The following is a 21,343-nucleotide window of genomic DNA, read 5'->3' as shown; positions in this document are numbered from 1 at the left end:
TAAGGGCCGAGAGTTCAAAATTCAAACCTAAAGACTTCAGGCAATGTGTGAAACCTTCCTATACTTCCGTAAGATACCTATCAGATCAGATTATCTTTCAACAGCGTTGCAGGAATACCAAGGGTTTTAACTGTTGCAATGCTGTCAACGGAATGAAAGGATTTTTAAGTGTTTCATGATGTTCAAGGGATGCTCTGTTTTTACGGTTTCAATATTTCAAGAGTTTCATAGTCTTTGCGAGCTTCCCATAATTCCAAGGGTAAGAAGGGGTTACAAGAATGGCTAGGTTTCAACGGTTTTAGAAGTTTCAAGCGTTTCAAGAGTTTCAAAAGCTTCACGGGCTTCAAAGGGTGCAAGGGTTTGGATGGTTTTAATAGTTTCCGGAATGTCAAAAGCTGCAAGAGGTTCAAGGGTTTCATGGTTATAGAGCATCAATTGTATCAAGAGCTCCAAGGGTTTTAGAAGTGTTGAGGGTTATATTAGGGCTGCAAAATTATAAGGGTTTCATGAATGTCGAGTGTGTTAAGGGTTGCAAGGTTCGCAGGAGTTTTAACGTTTCCAGTGTTAAGGACCTCATCTGCAGGGGTTTCAAAGTTTTCAAGAATTTAAAAGGTCACGGTTATCAAGAGCTTCAGAAACTTGCAAGGGTTTGAAGTGTTTGAGGCAGAGCTCCCTAACGCATTTCGATAGCATTCTGAGCCTTTCCAATACTGTAGATTATTTTCACAGATTACTAGTTTCTTACATGATTTTTATGTCATTTGCAGGGCCAAAAACCTGTGGAAAGAGCAGAACAAAGGTTTGGGGGTGACCTAGAAGGCTGTAAAATCTCTTTAATTGCGTTGACACTGGAAATTATCCGTACGATCATAACAGTTCATGAAGTGTTCGTTGGGAAAGGACCGTAAACACATTATGAAAGTGATAGAACACTCTGGAGAGACTAAGTAGATTTGTGATTGAAGTCTAAACACCATTAATTTGGATTTGCTATAGTTTCCATTACGTTCACTTAAGAAAAAGGGATGATTTGTCAATCGCAGAATGTTACTGGATATTTATTGCTAACTATGCAATATCTATTGCTGGCTTGGTAAATTCAAAAGGGTAAGGAATACAAAAATCTGCCTTGGAAACTACTGCACATTACAGCACTACTTAAAGTTTTTTTTTTTGGTAGATCGATAATTCCCGCATCCGAGTGGACCTCACATGAGATGTTTGTTGAAAGATAATTTTTAGTGCAGGTACCGTAGTCGCATTGGCCACAATTTACGGGCCAAAATTCCAACCTGAACGTATGACATTTATGGCGGCATTTAAGAACGCAAATTATCACCGTTTAGCTTATGATGGGTGCAAAAAGTGGTTACACTCCTCAAGGCGCTGACGTTTCAAATCTGTAAATTTGACGACGCAGTTTACGTAACTGAGACAATTTTATTACCCCAGTAGCGTAGGTAAAATAAAAGCAATAAAGTTCGAGTTTATAAAGCATTTAAGCGTATAATTTACGGTGATCGTTGACTACGCTCGAACCTAATATTTTTTTTATGACCGCTCGTTAATAAATTTTTCTTTCTGTTCCAGTGAAAATATCACCAAGCACCACGTCTCCGTCTGCTTCGGAAAGAGGCACCGGTTGCAATACCGGCTTGCTGGTTGGAATGAATCTGTCCGGTTACCTGAAGTCGCCGACGGGGCCGCCGCATGGACACTTCCCGTCGCATCCGGGTCTCGGCACGGGATTGGGATCCGGCATGCCGATGCCCGGTCTCGGTCCGTTCGGTCTGCCGCACTCGCTAGATCCGGTCGGGTTTCCTCAAGGTAAATTCATAAAATTTTACCCCGCTCCAAGCTAAATCATTGCGAATCCTGGCAGTATTAGATTTAGATTATTTTGTTATATAAAAGCAAAGGGCGAGGGGGATTGCAGTGGGTAGGTGTTGGGTGGTCGCGTGGGTGAAGCCCGCCAACGTGCAGACGACACCGTAGTCCTCGGGCTTCTCGTTATATTTAATACATCACGAAACAAACTAACCGTGAGCGCTTTGTTCTCGTTTTCAAGCAAATGCAATAGATTTAATTAAATGTTCTTTTAATAAATTCTGAAAAACGGCTAAAGTCACGTGTTTAGTTTATGGAAGGTCCCTGGGCGAGTCTTTGTCACAAACACATTCCAAACTGCTCAAGAGGCTCTTACACTTTGAGAGCTAGCCCTTGAACGCGCTTAAAACTCTTTTAAGGATTGAAACAAATGTCTACTGGTTTTAATGCTCCTTAGGATTGGATCTTAAAGGTCCTTAAATTGTTATAAAAGTGTTTCTTATAGTATTTTTTATTATACCTGCAATATAATTTATAAATAAGAGAAATAAATAAAATTATATTGACGTTATACTCGCATACATGTCTAAACAAGTGGGCTGTTTATTCGTATTTCCATGATTGCCATGGAAATGTCACTTGACGTTTGCTTATAAAAATCACCGTCTCTGTAAATGAAATGAGTGGTTGAAAAAGATAATGCACCTTCCATTCAATGGCTTGTTTCAAAAGCAGAAGAAAAGTTGGTAGGTGTAAAATCCAAATCTGGTAAAGTCTTATTTTTTAAACATTCTCAGAAAAACTTTGAAATGCTCGCTTCTCAAAGAAAGGAGACCATCGTATATGAACTTTAAAATACCCTCGATGATCCTTCGAGGCTCTTAAAATATTGTGGAGACTTTCCGAGATTTTCCGATTTGAGAAGGCAGAATCATTCTTCACTATGATGCAGGTGCTAAGCGTCCTAACCGTTTTAGGGAAGAATGCAGATCAGAGAGGGGGGGGGGGTCCCCTAGGAAGAACGCAGAATCATCCTTCATTGCACTACAACTGTTATTAAGATATTTATAACGAACAATCCTAAGGCCTCCTACCAGCAATGATGGTTCAAGTGCAAAGGGTTCCAAACGTTTGACAGAAGGAAAAACTGTGAGGGGGGGGGGGGATATTCGTTGGCCTACAACAGTCATAGGATATTCGTATATTGGGGTGCGGTGAGGGGGGTATTCCATACCCCGTAGACCACCAGGTGTTACGTTCACCCATAAAAGGTTAAGCGTTAAACAAATTATGGTACAAGTGCGAGGGGTCCCAAACGTTTTATGGAAGGATGCAAAACCGGGGGTCCGGGGGTATAGAATACTCCCGAGGAAGAATGCAGAATCATTCTTCATTGCACTACCACTGTCATAAGAATCATGTACTGGGGGGTATTCCCGACCCCACGGTGCTACCTTTACGCATAAATCTTTCAGTCCGAAGACCTCTCATCAACAATTCTGGTGCAAGTGGTAGGGGTCTCAAACATTTTAAGGAAGAATGCAGAACCGAGGGGGGGAGGGTGTGGTGGTATAGAAGGAAGAATCGTTCTCCTGCACTACTACTAGCATAAGATATTTGTATGTTGGGGGTGTAATCCGTATAACCCAAACCCCCCGGTGATACTTTCACCCATAAAATGTTCAGTCCTAAGGCGTCTTATCAAGTAGCTATGGGCCAAGTGCTAGGGGTCTTTAAAAATGTTTAAAATTGTCAAAATCTCAAATGCGTAATCAAAAAAAGTGTCTTAAAGCGTATTAAAGAACTTGAAGGGGACTTTCAAAGACTCAAAGCCCTAGTCAAAAATATTGAAAATCTTTCGTAACTCAAAGGCTTTCAAATGCTCCACCATTATAGTCTTGGAAACCTTATAGTCTCTCACGGGGACGGTTTCCAGGCAGCGCTAAATGTATGGTACTGTAAGTTTTTTCTTGATTTGTATAAAAATTACGAACGGTTCTCTTTAAGAAATAACGTAAAAAAAATTGTATTGAAAGGTATCAATTTGTGTAAATTCGCTGATTGAGGCTACGCTGTATTCTATAAAAAAAAGTTTGGTTTTCTTTTCAAATTAATGTTGGTATAATCAGTTTCAATGTGAGTGTCGTTATAAATGAGTTCAGTTTTGTTGGCCATAAGGGGTTTACTTTTGTATAAAATAATCATAATATGTCCTTTTATTATTGAAGGTTAATTAGGGGTAAGCTAGAAAGAAACGTGGCCACGATATAGGATTTATATTGTCAGAATTTGTTTGGTAACCCGGGAAACTTGTTAAATACCTCAAAGACCAATCGTGCCCTAAAAATCTTTAAGCACTCTTAAAGGCTCTCAGAAGACCTTTAAGTGCGTTTAATTTCTCAAGTAGACGACCTTTAAACACTCTTGAGGTTTTTTGAATGCCCTTGAAACTGCTTGAAGACTGGCCATAAAATTAATAAATGCCACGTTTTTAAAGGGATCTAAAAAGTTTTTAAGGAAGCTTTTTAAAATTTAAGGATTATTAAATTAAGCGCTTAAGATTCTAATGTCTGTTAGTTTTACATTATTATAGATTATCAAAAATCTTTTAAAACTTTAAATTAGAAGGCTCTGAAGACCCTGCGAAATTGTGAGGGACCATTAAGAGCTATTAACTCTTGAAAGGTTGAAAGTTTTAGAAGACTGTTTGAAATTCTCAAAATCCCTTCAAGAACTTAAAATTAGCGACTCTAAAAAAGGCTACAGGGGCTCTTACGGGCTGTTGCAAGCGCTTAAACGCCTTAAGAAATAATGATCTTCATCTCGGAGACTTTTAAAACGTTTTAATGAAATATGTTTAAACATTCGGCTCTTAAGGGTTGTTAAATGGCTAAAAAGGCACTTGAAATATTTTTTTAAATTCTCTCAGTGTCTTTTAAAGGTTCGGTTTTCAACACTTTAAACATTTTTCAATGATTCTTTAAGGCTCTCGAAACTTTCTGAAGCCTGTTTGCCACTTCTAAAAATGTTCAAAGCTTACAAAGTATTTAAGACCTTTCGGAACTCATAAAACCTCTTAAATCCTATCAAAGATGAATTATTTTAGAGGTCCTTAAAGCCTGGAGAGCCCTTGTAGCCTTTCAAAAATCTTGAGAACTTTTGGAGACGCATAGACTTTTTTAAGGTTCGTAAATCTTTAAAAGCTTTGAGAAAGTTCATATACCTTTGGCGAACCTTGGAAGCTCATATGAACTGTTATCAAGGCTAAAAGCACCTAATGGGTTTTAAACGCTCTTCAAGATGCAAAAAAAGCAAGAATTTCCTAAAGACTCTGACATACTCTTGAGAGATCCTTAAGAGCCATTATCAACCTTTAAACGGGATTAAAACCCTTAAGGAATTATTTTAATGAATTTGGCTCTTACAGGCCGTTAAATGGTTACAAAGGCGCTTAAAATATGCATCCTACAATAGTATATTAAGATACAAGTGTATAATCAAGTCTTTAAAGCAGGCGCAACGAGTTTAAGGGCACGACGCAAAGCGGAGTGCCTTTAACGTTGCAAGTGCTTTAAAGACCAATAATTATACACGTGTATCTTATAGTATTTTTTATTATACCTGCAGTATAATTTAAAAATAGGAAATTCACTCACAAACTCGAATACATGTCTAATTAAGTGGGCTGGGTGTTCGTAATTTCACGATTGCCATGGAAATGTCACTTGACGTTTGCTTATAAAAATCGTCGTCTTTGTGAATAAAACGATTTTCGTTGAAAAAGATAATACACCGTCCATTAAATCGCTTATTGTAAAATCTAAACAAACGTTGGTAGGTGTAAAATCTCAATCCAGTAAAGCCTATTATCAAGCATATGAAAAGTTGTTTCCAAGGATGAATAGGAAGTTACTTACGAATAAAGTCTTAAATGCATCGATAATGCTGGCATATATGAAGGAAATGTCAAAGGTATTTAAATCTTCTATCTTTTGGTGCATTCATTCAAAACTTCACTTATTGCTGGGACTAAAAAGTGGAACAAATTTGGAAGCATTACGCGCGTTTGTAAAAGCTTCAACCAAAGGATAGGTACAAGCCAAAGAAATATTCTGCATTTACAGAAAGCGACTTAGGAAGATTTTTTATTTCACCCAGATGACAGTTTCAAAAGTCATGCTTGAAGTATCGTTACTTAGCAACTTTAAAGCACGTGTGTTTTAAAGGCCTTTTTTCGCACGCATTTGAGTGTTTAAAACGGAGATTGTGATTCAGGTATAATAAAATAGTATATTGAAAGACACGTGTTACAATGCGACCTATTGTAATACGACTATCTTGTGGCACGAGTGGCGACGCGAAGCGTAGCCACGAGTGTCCGCAAGATAGGAGTATTACAATCAAGCATTGTAACACGCGTTTTTCATACTATTTTTTCTATTTCGGTGCTTTAATTTAATTAAAAAAATCATTATCAGAAACTATAGGGAACATTAGAACTAACATGTTTTATGTTGGGAACACTTTTTATGCCGTTAAGTTTTAGGTTGGCAGCGTAGTAAGACTGACATTTTGAAGTTTAAACATGGAAGTACCCAACGAAGTACCTACTTGTACTAACTAGTAACTGCCAACTTAAGAGATGAGTTACCAAAAAAAAACGACTATAATCACTGTCTTTGTACAACTGTTTTCGGCCGAAAACAATTGTACAAAATCATCATTGTGACACCGAAATAGAAAAAAGCTTTTAAAGGCTCGGTTCTCCAAAAAATGGAATGGCTTTTAAATACCTAGTGCTCATAAAATTTCTTAAAGGCTCAAGACAAGTTTCTTAAACAATCTTAAATTATATTACAGATTTCTTCCGGACTTTAAAAGGGCATGTAAAAGGTCCTAAAAGTTTCTAAAAAATCATTTTTCGAAAATCTTGAAAAGCCTTGAAAGCTAATTGAGCCTTTTAAAGACTAAAAGCTATTGGTCTATTTAAGTGTCTCTTGGATACTATTTAACGCATTTTAATAAATACATTTACAGGCTCGGCTCTCAAAGGTCCTTAAATAGTATCGAAGGGTCTTAAAATATTAAAAAAAAAATACATTTAAGACCTTATTCACAAAGAAAGAAGAGAACCTCTGTGGCCCTCGGCAATTTTTGGAGACATTTCGCGCCTTAAAAAAGCCTCACAAAGGCTTTTAAAGAACTTGAGAATTCATAAAATCTCTTAAAGGCGTCTTATATTATGTTAAACCGTACTAAAGGTTTTTAAAGGTCTTCAAAGTTTTCAAAGGCTTTTAAAGCAAATGAAAGAACCTCAAAGCCTTGAAAATCTTTAGATAGTCATGGGCACCGTACTAAAGGTTTTTAAAGGTCTTCAAAGTTTTCAAAGGCTTTTAAAGCAAATGAAGGAAGCTCAAAGCCTTGAAATTCTTGAAAACCTTTAGATAAACATGGGCACTTTTAAACGACGAACAACCTTTGAACTTTACACCAACCTTTGGACTTTGAACGACGACCAACCTTTGGACTTCCGTACTGTGGTTGAATCGTAGACAGCGTATACAGCTTCTGACCTCCCGACCGAGCAGATATTTTACTCTCGAGTATCTACGAATCGCACCAATGCCGATGTGATTTGATTTCTCGTCATGAAGGGTCCCGGCATGGGCATCCCTTAAATGACTTTTTGAGGAATTATTAAGGTGTTTTTTTTGTGCCGACATGCAGGATGGTACCCCCTACTCTTAATAGTCCAATTGTAAGATGCTACTTGGTTGTTTGGATAACGGTACCGGTTCGTTAGCAGCTTCCACGCGACCTCGTAATTGGCTTCTCATACCGGAATCTATCCCTGTGGACCTCTAACGTCTCAGGTAATTTAGTCGGGAATTATCATATCTCAAACCCGGTACGTTGCCGATAGTACGATGGATCTTAACTGATAATATTTATTGGAAACGTTTATATGCTATTTATATCACAGATTTTCTTCCTTAACCTATGTTAATAATTATGTCAACTTTGCCAACAATGTGCTTAATATTGTTTTACTACCGTAGCATACACATTTTATTGTTATTCTTGGCGATTATATTTTCTTAATTTTGGCGGTTCTATATGTACCGGGTGACCCAATAGGACAGTTCGTCGGTCATATCTCGGGAACCGTTAGTCGTATCACTTAGGGGTAAAAAAAATTATTGGGTAAATCGGTTATGAAGAATCGCTGGAAAATATTTTCAACTTCTAAAAATGACCACCAGAGGGCGTAACTGCCATCTTAAATTTTAAAATTGCATTTTCTTTCAATTTGGTGCGAAAGTTTGTTTGAAAAAGCACCCTACACTTTTAGGTAGGCCTTGGAAAATTAAACAAATGAAACACGATGCATTATAAAATAATAACAGCCGTAATTTGTTCATTATTCTGCTGTGTTTACATTCAAAAAGTGCAGCTTTTGAATTTGTAATCTTTTTTAAAATGCCGATTTCTAACCAAGAAGCATTTAATATGCTAGCGGCGATGGTTCGTGGCCGATTCGGATAACGCAAATAGAAGATGCGGGCAGCGATGGTCGCATTTTGAAAATACTCAAAATATATCGCCAGATTAAATGCTTCTTGGTTAGAAATCGGCATTTTAGAAAAGATTACAAATTCAAAAAACTGCACTTTCTGAATGTAAACACAGCGGAATAATTTACAAATTACGGCTGTTATTATTTTATAATGCTTCGTGTTTCATTTGTTTAATTTTCCAAGTCCTACCGAAAAGTGTAGGGTGCTTTTCTTTCGCGCCATCGACAAACACCGCAAATACGTAAAAAGTAAATTTAAGATACATTTTAAGCATTTTTATTTATTAATTAATTAATCTCATTTTTCCAATATTTGAGTTTAGGAACGAGATTTTGAAAAACGGTTTTCACTGGCCTCTTTGGCTGTGATTTGGCTACTTTTTCATAAAGAAAAAGTCATATCAACCCATTTAATTTTTTTGATTTTTTTAGGATTTTGGGTAATAGTGTCAAAATTATCCCTCTGGCGGAGAAGGATTCAACCTAATTAACTATATTTTGGTTGATTGTCATTGCCCAAGGAATACTCTTTGCAACCATTCCAAATTTGTTAAAATCGGTCAAACGGTTAAGAAATTAAAGCAGGTTATTGCAAAAACAATTGAACGCCCCACGCCATCTTTGTTTTTGAAATAACTGAGTTTTTGTTTTTACGAAAATGATAGATAAACTGGTTCTCTTTTAAAATGTGAACATTTTTTTTAGTTTATTACACGAAAATTAAAGAAAATGCAATTTTAAAATGTAAAATGTCAGTTACGCCCTCTGTTGGTCATTTTTAGAACTTGAAAATATTTTCCATCGATTCTTCATGACCGATTCACCCAATAATGTTTTAACCCCTGTCATATTACGAACGGTTCTCGAGATATAGCCGAGGAACGGTCTTATTGGGTCACCCGGTACAACCAACCTTTGAACTTTGAACGATGAGCAACCTTTGAACTTGTTCGTCATGACAACTAGATAACTTTGACGGCTTCACCCGAATTTAGCCTTATGTAATTATAAATGGAGGACTCTCGGTGCGCCGACAGTGCAATATTGGTTTCGACCCAAACATTTCTGTGCATCAGAAGAACATTTATTATTTTTAGTCAACTGCATGAAGTCGATTTAGAAAATCAACAGGAAATTTAATTAAAACACAAACAAGGGACACATGACAGCACTTTACACCTCTTTAATTTTGTTTGTTTACTTAACAACCCCAATTTTATTTACCCCCCCAAGCGTGCGTTACCGATACCGCACTCTTCCGTCGTGTGTTGCCCAAAAAGAAATTAATTACCGCGTTAGATTCTAAAACTCTTCAGTTTAAAGTAAATTTCGGAGCGATCCAAAAGTGAAGTCTACTATACATCAGACAGGGGAATTTTTGACTATACTACCCTGTAGCTATGACGACCGCGCCACCCGCCACCCTTATAATCGGCTCAGCTTTGGTACTACTGACATAGCACTTTCCCCGTACGTTTTCACGAATTTTTGCGACGTTTCGCCTTCGCGAGAAATTAAGGAACACAGTTTACGTTCGCTCGCGCTTTAGGCAACTTTTGAGTATCGAATTACATTCCCCTATTCGGGCACGTCGTCGTATGGGGGAAAAACGATAATGTTTACAAATCTATTAGCGCGCAGATATATTCGTAGCGCCTTTCCTCCGGAAACCGCAAAGTGGACTCTCTCCGACGCCGCACTTTCTCGCGCGCGCCTTAATCCGCCGACCTTTGGTCCATTAACCGTCGGGCGAGAAGAGCAAACAAGCACACGCTCCCGATAAAATGCTAATCTCTGTTAACACATGCGTTGAGTAATTGAAAATAAACCGGGGGGAGTAGAGTTGCGTCGGGCCCAAAAACTGCGGCTACGCGCCAAAGATAATATTTTCCTTCGCGACTAAATTAGCGAGCGCGTCACGTGATTTAATTCACGGTTAAAATACGCTCCCCAATAAAATATCGGTAATTCAATTTGACACCCCAAAGCGCGCGCGTTCATTGGGCAGCTGCCGCGCTTCCCACGGCGCGGCGAAAACAAACAGTTCGCGCGGCCGTTTTCCGCACACATACATATACTGCCGGGCTCGCATTTCGAACGTATATATTGACAAGTTTATTATGCACAGGTTTTTCCTATTTGGCAGGTGTCAACCCGAGAAAGCAGCGAAGGGAGAGGACGACGTTCACGAGGGCGCAGCTCGACGTCTTGGAGTCGCTCTTCGCGAAGACGAGATATCCCGACATTTTTATGCGCGAGGAGGTCGCCCTTAAGATTAATCTTCCGGAATCGAGAGTGCAGGTAGGTTTCGAGTCCGCATTAAAATCCCATCAGCGATTAATTTAAGAGAAGACGAAATGTTTCCCTATCAATTTCCATCACATTTCGCCCCCCTTTTTACAACAAAAAAATGTTACTCTATAATGCTTCTTTTATGGTCCTGGTTCTGCGAGTGCAAGAGCGGGATTTATAAAGGCAAGAGGCGGGGTGTTTTCACGGAACAACCCTACATAATCCTGGAACTAATGGAAAACTACCCCCTAGATGCATACATGTAGCCATTGTATGTATTATTGTACCGAATAAAATACATACAGTTATTTCTCTGCGGTGAACGATTGCGTTCACTCTCGCAGAGGGGTGCCTTTATTCGATATATCGGGAGAGAAAAGTGGGAATATATACTATATGCCGTCCTGTCACTCACTGATAACATATGATTTTTATTATTTCCGTTTGACGTATAATAATGAATTTATAGTTTGAATAATTTTAGAGGGGTTGATGCCTTCGAGGAATTATTATGATAATTATGAACGATATCCTACGGGAATGACGCGGGGATTTTCGCCGACTATAGAATTTTTATCTATATTTATTTTTATTTAAGCAACCCTTAAAATTGATTAAAAATGGAGTTTCTGAATAACAATGCACTGTGTATATATTTATATACTGGTATCTGTGATGTACTTTTGTATTCAAGATGTGCCGTTTCCAGTATGGGGTCGTTTATGTCGAAATATGTGTCTTGCATGATTCAGTTAAATTTGTCTATTAGTTCCATATGAATATATGCCACTAAAAAGGTCTAAAAGGCAGGCCTATCCGAATCTTTTAAAATCAGCCTTATCCGTACCTCTCATCTTCACTTCTTTATATTCCTCCTTCTCTACAAAAATTCTGCATTTCTTTTCTCCTTCTTTTCTGCACTTCTCCTTCCATATCTCCTAGTTTCCGTATCTAAACCTCGTTCTTTATATTTTTTCTTCCTCCCCTTGTATCTTCTATTTCCCCGCGAGCTCTCTATTTGCACCATCTGTTGCTGTACATGCATACCTATGTCGCTTTTTTAAGAATCTCAGCAGCCATTATCACATTCAAAAACTCCAAGGAATTGTTTAAAACCAATTTTGAATACACGATTAAACACAAAATTGTTCATGGCACAGATACCACGCATGCAAGCGATCGATAAACAGTTAACTAAAGAAAATCTTAATTACTTACAGTCGTTAACTGCGATATTCTGGCGCACAAAGAACTAAACACACATTCGCTGACAACTTCACTTCTTTTTTTAATAGACTTATTCTTGATAACACAAATTGGCTTTGTTAAATTTGATGATTGAAATTGTGGTTTCTTGAATGGTGGAAAGAAAGATCTTACTTCAGCGAATACTTGGTGAAACCGTTGTTCTCGTATTTTAAGGATCTCCGCTCTTCCACCTTAAAAGTCTCCTTTAGTAAACAAACAACCCATCAAAAACAAATGTGATTGACGCCAGTTTCTAAATAAATAACGCGCTTATCTTGAAACTGATTAAATTTCACCTTACGCGACGAAATAACAAATGTTTATATCGCAATGCCCAGATAAAGCTGCCAAATACGACCAGACGTTCCTATCTTTTAATACGTAATTTCACTTTTTACAATTAAATAAACAAATTACAAGGTGATCAATTTACACATGAGTGTGAAAAAAACATTTAATGAATCATGTACAAAGTAACGTTGATCAAATTTAAATAAAATGAACGAACTGAACTGTTTAATTTAAAACCAGCAACCAAATTTACACAAAAGATTGATATTCTACATACAGGGTGATCCACTATTATTATAGGTGCCGAGCCCAAACAAAACGTCAGCATGACGTTGTTTACAGAACAATATACTCGTACAATGTATCTCAGTTAGAATGCACCTTAGGGAAACAGCATTGTTTTTTTTTGCGAAGAATCCTCCAATCTTTTCCTAGCATCAGGCTAGCACGTTGAACACTAGCTTCAAATGCATATCAAAGACCTTGTGGATTCTTCGCGAAAGAATACCTTGTGCTTCTGCTTGCTTATGGTTCATCCTGGGACACGCGATATATACAGTTATACATTAAAAATATACTATCTGTGGCGAAGATATAGTCCTCATTTCTTATTTCATCCCTCCGTGTCGTTTTTTCCTTCTTGAATCTTTAATTGCTGGTTAATCTCTTCTTTTGAAACATCTATATTTCTACCTCCTCTTTTTCCTGTTGTTCTTGTAGTGTCTTAATAAGGCGCTCCTCCCAGTCTTCTATTTGCATTTCTTTCTCACCTGTTCTGTTTTTTCCCTTTTCCTCTGTTTATCATCTCCCAAAAGTCGTTCTCTGTTTTTATTTCCCTGAATTGTTCTTCATAGCCTTTCTGTTTCTCTTTTCTTCTTGCTCTTTTCTCTTTTTCCCTCCGCCACCTGTCTAATCTATCTTTGTACCCTTCTTTCTACGTACGTCAACTGGTCATCTATGTACACCTCCCCTTACTCCTCACATTTCCCCCCACTCCGATTGTTCTCTACTTTTTGATTTTCTGATATCCATTCCTACGCGCTTTCTCCCTTTTCTTTTGCCATATTTATCTACTCCTTTTAATGTTCCTTATTTTCTCTCTTTCCATTCTCCCATTTTCGTCTTCTAGTTCTGCTATCGTTTCCATCATTTCCCTTCTCTTTATTTCCTTCCTTAATCCCCCCATTGTCTCCATCATCACCTGTTCCATTTATATGTTTGCTCTTTTGTTTCATTAGCCCCCTCCCATCATTTTTCCATTACTTTTTGTAAATCCCATATAAATACCTATAGGTATCTTAAAAATCTTCCTCATAAGTTTTCTTAGGCATATGTTTCTTGAAAATCCTGAAAAGCTTTCTTAAAAAACGTCTTAGAAACATTCTTTGTTTCTGAGGCCCAAAATTCACCATTTGTCTAAAATCTAAAGAGTTTTTCTCACTATCCGAGTCCCATATTTCAGTCTATGGTTATCTAAATCAAGAATTTAGGTTGCACCTCTACCTTTCCTTCGTGAGTACCCTTCTCCGACAGCTGCGTTCTCGAGATATTCATGTTGATTGTTGACCAATAGATATGTTACAACCAAACATTCTAATCGCTCTGTATGAGTACTCTCTTTTGACATTCCGTTTTCGATATATTCTAGACGTTCCATTTTCCATTTCTAAGTAGCCTTTTCCGACACTCCGTTCTCTAGATATTCGCACTTAAACTTATGACCTATCCAGTAGATACATTTCGTTCAGACGTTTCATTTTCCCTTGTGAAAATCCTCTTCCGACACTCCGTTCTCGATATAATATTTGCACTTGGGTGCTAAGTCAACCAATAGATATGTTTTGTCCAGACGTTCCATTTTCTCTTTGTGAGTACGCCCCTCCGACACTCCATTAAACTTTACGCCTTCTGCAGGGACACTCTGTATTTGGGCGTAAGCCTGTTGAGGGCTGGAACAAGAGAGGGATAATAAAATATAAATAAGTATTCATTTTGACTTCACTAATAGATATACTTTAGCCATATGTTGCAAGAGCCCTTTATGAGTACCCTCCTGATGTGACACAGAAAATTGTGGGCAATAATTGAGCTTTAAAAAAAGCAAAAGAAATTCCTAGTTCTAAAATCAAGCCAAGAAGTTGCGAATCGAAAGGGAAATGACATTTTCTCGTACAGGTTGATCAGTAGAATTTCGAGTAGTCGCTATCGACAAAATTGGTATAAAAAGTTGTGGGCAGAAATTGAACTCTAAAAAAAGCAAAAAAACTTGCTTCTAAAATCAAGCCAAAAAAGTCGCGAATCGAAAAAGGAAACATTTTCGAGTAGATTTTGACCTATTGAAATCCAAAGTAGTCTCGATCGACGAATTTCAAAATAAAAAGGTGTGGGAAAAAATCGAGCTTAAAGAAGCAAAAAACTTGGTCCTAAAATCAACCCAAAAAAGTTACGAATTGAAAGGGAAAAGACATTTTCAAGTAGATCTTGATCAGTAGAATCCAAAACAGTCAAAAAAGCAAAAAAAAAACAAAAAAGAGAAAAGACATTTTCGAATAGATTTTGGCCTTTATAAAAAGCAATCAAACGCTTCTGAAATCAAACCAAAAAGATGTGAATCAAAAAACAAAAGACATTTTCGAGTAGATTTTGGCCTGTCGGAATCCAAAAAGTCGGAATCGAAAAAAAGCAAAAATACTTGGTTATAAAATCAAGTCAAAAAAGTTGCGAATCGAAAGGGAAATTGGCATTTTCACGTAGATATTGATCAGTAGAATCCAAAACAGTCAAAAACGATAAATTTAGAAATAAAAAGTTTTGAGCAAAAAATCGAGTTTAAAAAAAGAAAAAACTCTGTGCTTTGCTTCTGAAATAAAGCCAAACAAATGGAGAATCGAAAGAGAAAAGACATTTTCGAGTAATTTTCGCCCATTGGAATTCAGAGTCTGAAATAATGAATTTTTAAATAAAAAGTTGTGGGCAAAAATTGGGCTTAAAAAAAAACAAAAAAAACTCGGTTCTAAAATCAAACAACAAAAGTTTCGAATCGAAAAAGAAGAGACATTTTCGAGTAGATTTTGGCCTGTTGGAATCCAAAGTATTAGGAATCGACAAATTTGGAAATGAAACGTTGTGGGCAAAAGCGGGCTTTAAAAAAAGCAAAAAAACCTTGCTTCTAATATCAAGTCAAAAAAGTCGCGAATCGAAAGAAAAAAAACGTTTTCAGTAGATTTTGATAAGTATAATCTCTGAAAATGAAAAAGTTATAGTCAATAGTTCGCCCTATGAAAAAGAAAGAGCTATATTCTCGCTTCAAAAATGGCGCTTATCGACAGTGGAAAGTACATCTCCAGTTTTAAAAATAGTTAAGGCCTTTAAAATCGAAAGTTATCACAAAAATGTCGACTCGGAAAAGGGATTTCGATTTGAATCGTTCAAAGTAATCATTCAGTTTCCGTGGAATTCATGAACCTTCTTCCAGATCACATTGGGTCTATGGGATTTTGAGCTTATTTTTGAAAACATAAGGTTTCTTGAATCATGACATTATTTCCCCAGAATTGACGGCATCTGTACTAATGATGCAATAGACCTCTGCTTCCGCTTCCGCACGTGTGGAAGTTCCGCCTCCGATTCCGCTAATTTATAACGGAATTTTTCAAATGTTGCAAGGTGCGCTGTGATTGACCGAACGGCAAGGCGGGGCTTGTCTGCCGCCAGACGTGTCGCGACTTGTTTGCCTTTGTTTACTCTCAGCCATTTCATTAGTTCGTCGGCGTTTTATCGCACAGTGTAAAAAACTTCCGTTTGTGCTTCCGCTTCCGTTGCATCACTACTCGTTACTCGCTTTCTCTCGAATTCTTGAACCTTCTTTAAAATTGAAGAGATAAGGGGCGATATTTGTTAGATCTTTAACCTGATTTTAATTTATTTACCCAATCATGCCTCAACGAAGATTTCGTGCTTCGTAGGTACCGGGTGACCCAATAAGACTGTTCCTCGGTCATATCTCGGGAACCGTAAGTCGGTTATGAAGAATCGCTGTAAAATATTTTCAAGGTCTAAAAATGACCACCAGAGGGCGTAACTGCCATTTTAAATTTTAAAATTGCATTTCCTTTAAATTTCGCATAATAAACTAAACATTCTTTTTTCACATTTTTAAAGAGAATCACTTTATCTATCATTTTCGTAAAAACAAAAGATCAGTTATTACAAAAACAAAGATGGTGTGGGGCGTTCAATTGTTTTTGCAATAGCCTGCTTTAACTTCTTAACCGTTTGACCGATTTTGGTATGGTTGAAAAGAGCATTCTTAGGGCAATGAGAATCAACCAAAATATAGTTAATTTAGTTGAATCCTTCTTCGCCAGGGGGCTAGCTTTGACAGTACGACCCAAATCCTAGAAAAATAAAAAAAATCAGGAATGATATGACTTTTTCTTTATGAAAAAGTAGCCAAATAACATCCAAAGACGCCAGTGAAAACCGTTTTTCAAAATCTCGTTCCTAACCTCAAATATTGGGAGAATGAGATTAATTAATTAATTTACAAAAATGCTTAAATTGTATCTTATTTGAAGTATTTCCGGTATTTGTCGATGGGGCGAAAGATGGAAAAGGACCCTACACTCGACCCTACACTTTTAGGTAGGCCTTGAAAATTAAACAAATGAAACACGATGCATTATAAAATAATAACAGCCGTAATTTGTAAATTATTCTGCTGTGTTTACATTCAGAAAGTGCATTTTTTTGAGTTTGTAATCTTTTCTAAAGTGCCGATTTCTAACCACGAAGCATTTAATATGCTGGCGGCGATGGTTCGTGGTCGATTCGGATAACGCAAATAGAAGATGCGGGCAGCGATGGTCGCATTTTGAAAATACTCAAAATATATCGCCAGCATATTAAATGCTTCTTGGTTAAATCGGCATTTTAGAAAAGATTACAAATTTAAGAAACTGCACTTTCTGAATGTAAACACAGCAGAATAATTTACAAATTACGGCTGTTATTATTTTATAATGCATCGTGTTTCATTTGTTTAATTTTCCAAGGCCTACCTAAAAGTGTAGGGTGCTTTTCTTTCGCGCCATCGACAAATACCGGAAATACGTAAAAAGTAAATTTAAGATACAAGTTAAGGATTTTAATTAATTAATCTCATTTTCCTAATATTTGAGGTTAGGAACGTGATTATGAAAAACGGTTTTCACTGACCTCTTTGGATCTTATTTGGTTACTTTTTCATAAAGAAAAAGTCATTTCATTCCATTTCATTCCATTTGATTTTTTTATTTTTTTAGGATTTTGGATCATAGTGTCAACACGAGCCCCCTGGCGGAGAAGGATACAACTAAATTAACTATATTTTGATTGATTCTCATTGTCCAAAGAATGCTCTTTTCAACCGTACTAAATTTGTTAAAATCGATCAAACGGTTAAGAAGTTATAGCAGGCTATTGCAAAAACAATTGAATGCCCTACACCATCTTTGTTTTTGAAATAACTGATCTTTTGTTTTTACGAAAATGATAGATAAAGTGGTTCTCTTTAAAAATGTGAAAAAAGAATGTTTAGTTTATTATGCGAAATTTAAAGGAAATGCAATTTAAAGTTTAAGATAGCAGTTACGCCCTCTGTTGGTCATTTTTAGAACTTGAACATATTTTCCAGCGATTCTTCATGACCGATTTACCCAATAATTTTGTTTACCCCTAAGTCATATGACGAACGGTTCTCGAGATATGGCCGAGGAACAGTCTTATTGGGTCATCCGGTACAATCCATTTTTTCGAAATTTATATTTGAGTGTGATCTAATAGTCGTTAATACTCTTAGAGCACTAAAACACGGCAAATTTGTGCTTTCAACTGTCGAGTCAAGTGTAAAGTTGACTGACGGCACAAATAAGGCACAAACTTCACGAAAGTCCCAAGAAAAAAGGTAACAGCGATTTTCCTAAATAACGTAAAATTTACGGTTAAATTTACCGTGTGGGAAACGGCGTGATTTAATGCCACATTTTCGCCACGGCTGTCGATTGTAATGAGTAATGAATTCTCTAGGTTAAAATCGAACAGTTTATATAACTCCTTCTGTACACAAGCTATTAACAGCCGAAACAGTAGCATTTCCAATGCAGGAATATACAAACAGCAGCTGCGTCACATGAAAAGACTAACCAGCCTTCAAATTGAATCATTACCCGAGGAAAGCAAACACGCCGCCCCTCGTATTATGCCATTGTAATCGGCACCGCAGTACACTTCAATCAATAACATTTTCTATATTGTGCACGTTACAAATTTGAGATTAGATTTCCGATCGTAATTTCTGCTAGGGGCGCGCTGACGTTTTTGTTTTTTTTTATTGTTGCAGGTGTGGTTTAAAAATCGAAGAGCGAAATGTAGACAGCAACTGCAGCAGCAGCAGCAAAACAAGTCGTCGTCGTCGAGAAGCCCGGTGACGCCGTCGAAGGCTAAGCCGAGCAAGGTGTCGCCGATTTCGACGCCGACGGCCGGAAACGCGTCGACGACGAACATTCCTCCACCGTCCACGTCAGTCTCCCCGCCAATAGTTCACATCAAAAAGGAGCCACCTCAGATTCCGCACCCGTACCGTAGCAACAACGGCAATTTAACGCCACTAGGAAGCAACACCAGCAGCGTAATAACGACACCTTCACCTCCGATCACCCCGTCCAGTAACCCGCCCTTGTCCTACCAGCACGACTCCTATAACTCCTTCAACTGGCACACGAACGGCCACAACTCCTCACCGCACCACTACTACGGCCAAAACTACAACGCGGCCTACTACAGCCAAATGGAGTACTTCAACCAGCAAAGCAGCCAGAACCAAATGCAGATGGGCAACCACGTCAGCGGCGGTTACCACCAAATGAGCGGCTACGGCAACGGCATGACGATGGGCATGACGGGCACCCACCACCAGAACTTCAACCCCCGACATCCCGACTGCAACAACCTAGACTACATGAACCAAATACTTTAGTTATGCATTTTCCCGTCGAACAGTGTGGGTGAAGTACAAAATTAGACAGTTTTACAAAAAGACAATCCGTAGCTTTTAAGTGCATATCATAAACGAATTTTTCCGATTAGCATTAAATGATTGTACATATTTTACTGTATGTGATTTTGCCCGATGAGGGCGCCTAAAAGTTCTTGTAAATATAGCAGTTAGATAGTGATCATTCCATACATTCTCCCTTTCGGTATTGTTGGTACCAAGGACGGAGAGCTGCCGCAATAATTCCCCAAATTTGGGGGATGATCGCGGCAGCTCGACGCCTTCGTGCGATAGCCCTCACTCAGGAAACGACTAAATTGGCAATCCTCATTTTTCTGTGATTTCTTATAGTTAATCCTATAGTGTTTGTGCTTAAGTTTTTTTACGAACGCATTCTGACTGTACGAAATGTAAAAAGCGATTAATAAAATAAGTCTACATTGATCCTGGTTTTCATTACGACTGGAGTGCTTGGATAAACACTCGAGATTCTTGAGGTTAGATTAACGGTAAGTTGCATTTCCTGTAGTACTACAATGGATTTATCTCGGCGGCCAATTCGCTCGACTACTAAATGCTAAACATTGAATTTGGACACGTGACCGGCTAATGAATTTGGCACGTGACTTTTAATCTGCATGATCTAGTGTGCTGGTCGCGGACACGTGCGCGACGCGTGCGATCCGATTGACAGTGTAACCTTAGTAGTCACGAAAGAAAATGCCTACCGAAATTTGTTTCGATAATTAGAGTCGAATGGGAATTTGACGCGGACAAGAGGGAGTCGGTTTACGCTTTAATTGCAATTCATTTTTTAACCGACGCTAAGCGTCTCCAGCGTCACTTCCAAAGTTCATTCTCAAATGATTGCGGCAATTAAAAGTTCAGTTCCTTGTTATTTTTCAGCTTCAAACGTCGATCTTCTTTTGCATCTTTTAGTTTCTGCAGAAAATAGTATACTTCCGATTCTCCGTCCTCTGAATGATCAGATCTTCAAAACTCATCGAATTATACAGTTTCTTAGAAATGGTTCGAATGCTTACATTTTTTTATTCTTTAAGTTTTTTGATTCCTAACATTCTGTTAATTCTTTCAATATTTTAAACTCAGAGGCTCAAATCTTCCAATTCTTCTTTCTTCAAATACTCGATCTTCGAATGTTGCCAATTCTTCTTCGATATTTTTGTCAATTGTTTTCTTTGAATTTTTTAATTTCTTCACATCCCGGTTCCCCTTCTCCCGATCGATCAGATGTTCAAAATTCTTCGGGATTCATAGGAATTATTCGAATTCTTAAATTTTTATTATTCTACAAATTATTCCAAGATTCTTCATGTATTTCTGATTCCTATCAATCTGTAAACTCTTCCAGTTTTTTTAAAAATCTTCCAGATGCTCAAATCCTTCAATTGTTCTTCTTTCTTCAAATACTGAATCTTCGAATTTTTCCAATTCCTCTTCGGTATTTTTGCCAATTCTTCTCTTTGCATTTTTTAATTGCTTCACATCCTGTAACTTCCTCCAACTCACCTTCCTCTGATCGACATGAACTTCAAAATTCGTCGAGTTTCTTAGAAATGATTCTAAGTCTTACATTTTTATTATTCTTCAAATTATTTCTGATTCCTAACATTCTGTAAATTCATCCAATTTTTTTAAACCCAATGTGGTCTTCCAGATGCTCAAATCTTCCAGTTCTTCTTTCTTTAAATACTTGATCTTCGACTTTGGCCAATTCTTTTTCGGTATATTTGGCAACTTTTCTCATTGAATCTTTTACTTTCTTCACATCTCGGTGCCCCTTCCCCTGATCAATCAGATCTTCAAAATTCTTCGGGATTCTTAGGAATGATTCAAATTCTTACATTTTTATTATTCTACAGATTATTCCAAGATTCTTCATGTATTTCTGATCCCTATCAATATGCAATTCTTCTTTCTTCAAGTACTTGATCTTCGAATTTTGCCAATTCTTCTCTTTGGATCTTTTACTTTCTTCACATCCGGTGGATTCGTCCGCTTCCACGTCCCCTGATCGATCAGATCTTCAAAATCCTTCGGGATTTTTAGGAATG

At 37.6% G+C, this 21,343-nt stretch overlaps 1 protein-coding gene across 3 annotated transcripts in view; it reads left to right on the top strand.

The window, feature by feature from the left end:
• Positions 1–19,682, top strand: part of LOC116180386 (homeobox protein OTX2-A-like) — a 123,517-nt gene extending 103,835 nt beyond the window's left edge. For 2 of the 3 annotated variants that reach the window (XM_031500354.1, XM_031500352.1), the window contains exons 2-4: positions 1,591–1,827; positions 10,533–10,705; positions 18,615–19,682. In XM_031500354.1, coding sequence (XP_031356214.1) covers positions 1,668–1,827; positions 10,533–10,705; positions 18,615–19,250 — 969 coding nt within the window. In that variant the 5' untranslated portion in view covers positions 1,591–1,667 and the 3' untranslated portion in view covers positions 19,251–19,682. The remainder of the gene's footprint in view (positions 1–1,590; positions 1,828–10,532; positions 10,706–18,614) is intronic. The other variant, XM_031500353.1, reaches the window with a different exon arrangement.
• The last annotated feature ends 1,661 nt before the right edge of the window (positions 19,683–21,343 follow it).

This window comes from Photinus pyralis, unplaced genomic scaffold, assembly GCF_008802855.1.
Source record: "Photinus pyralis isolate 1611_PpyrPB1 unplaced genomic scaffold, Ppyr1.3 Ppyr1.4_LG9, whole genome shotgun sequence".
Classification (NCBI taxonomy): Eukaryota; Metazoa; Arthropoda; class Insecta; order Coleoptera; family Lampyridae; genus Photinus; species Photinus pyralis.
This window is presented reverse-complemented; position numbering and strand designations above follow the sequence as displayed.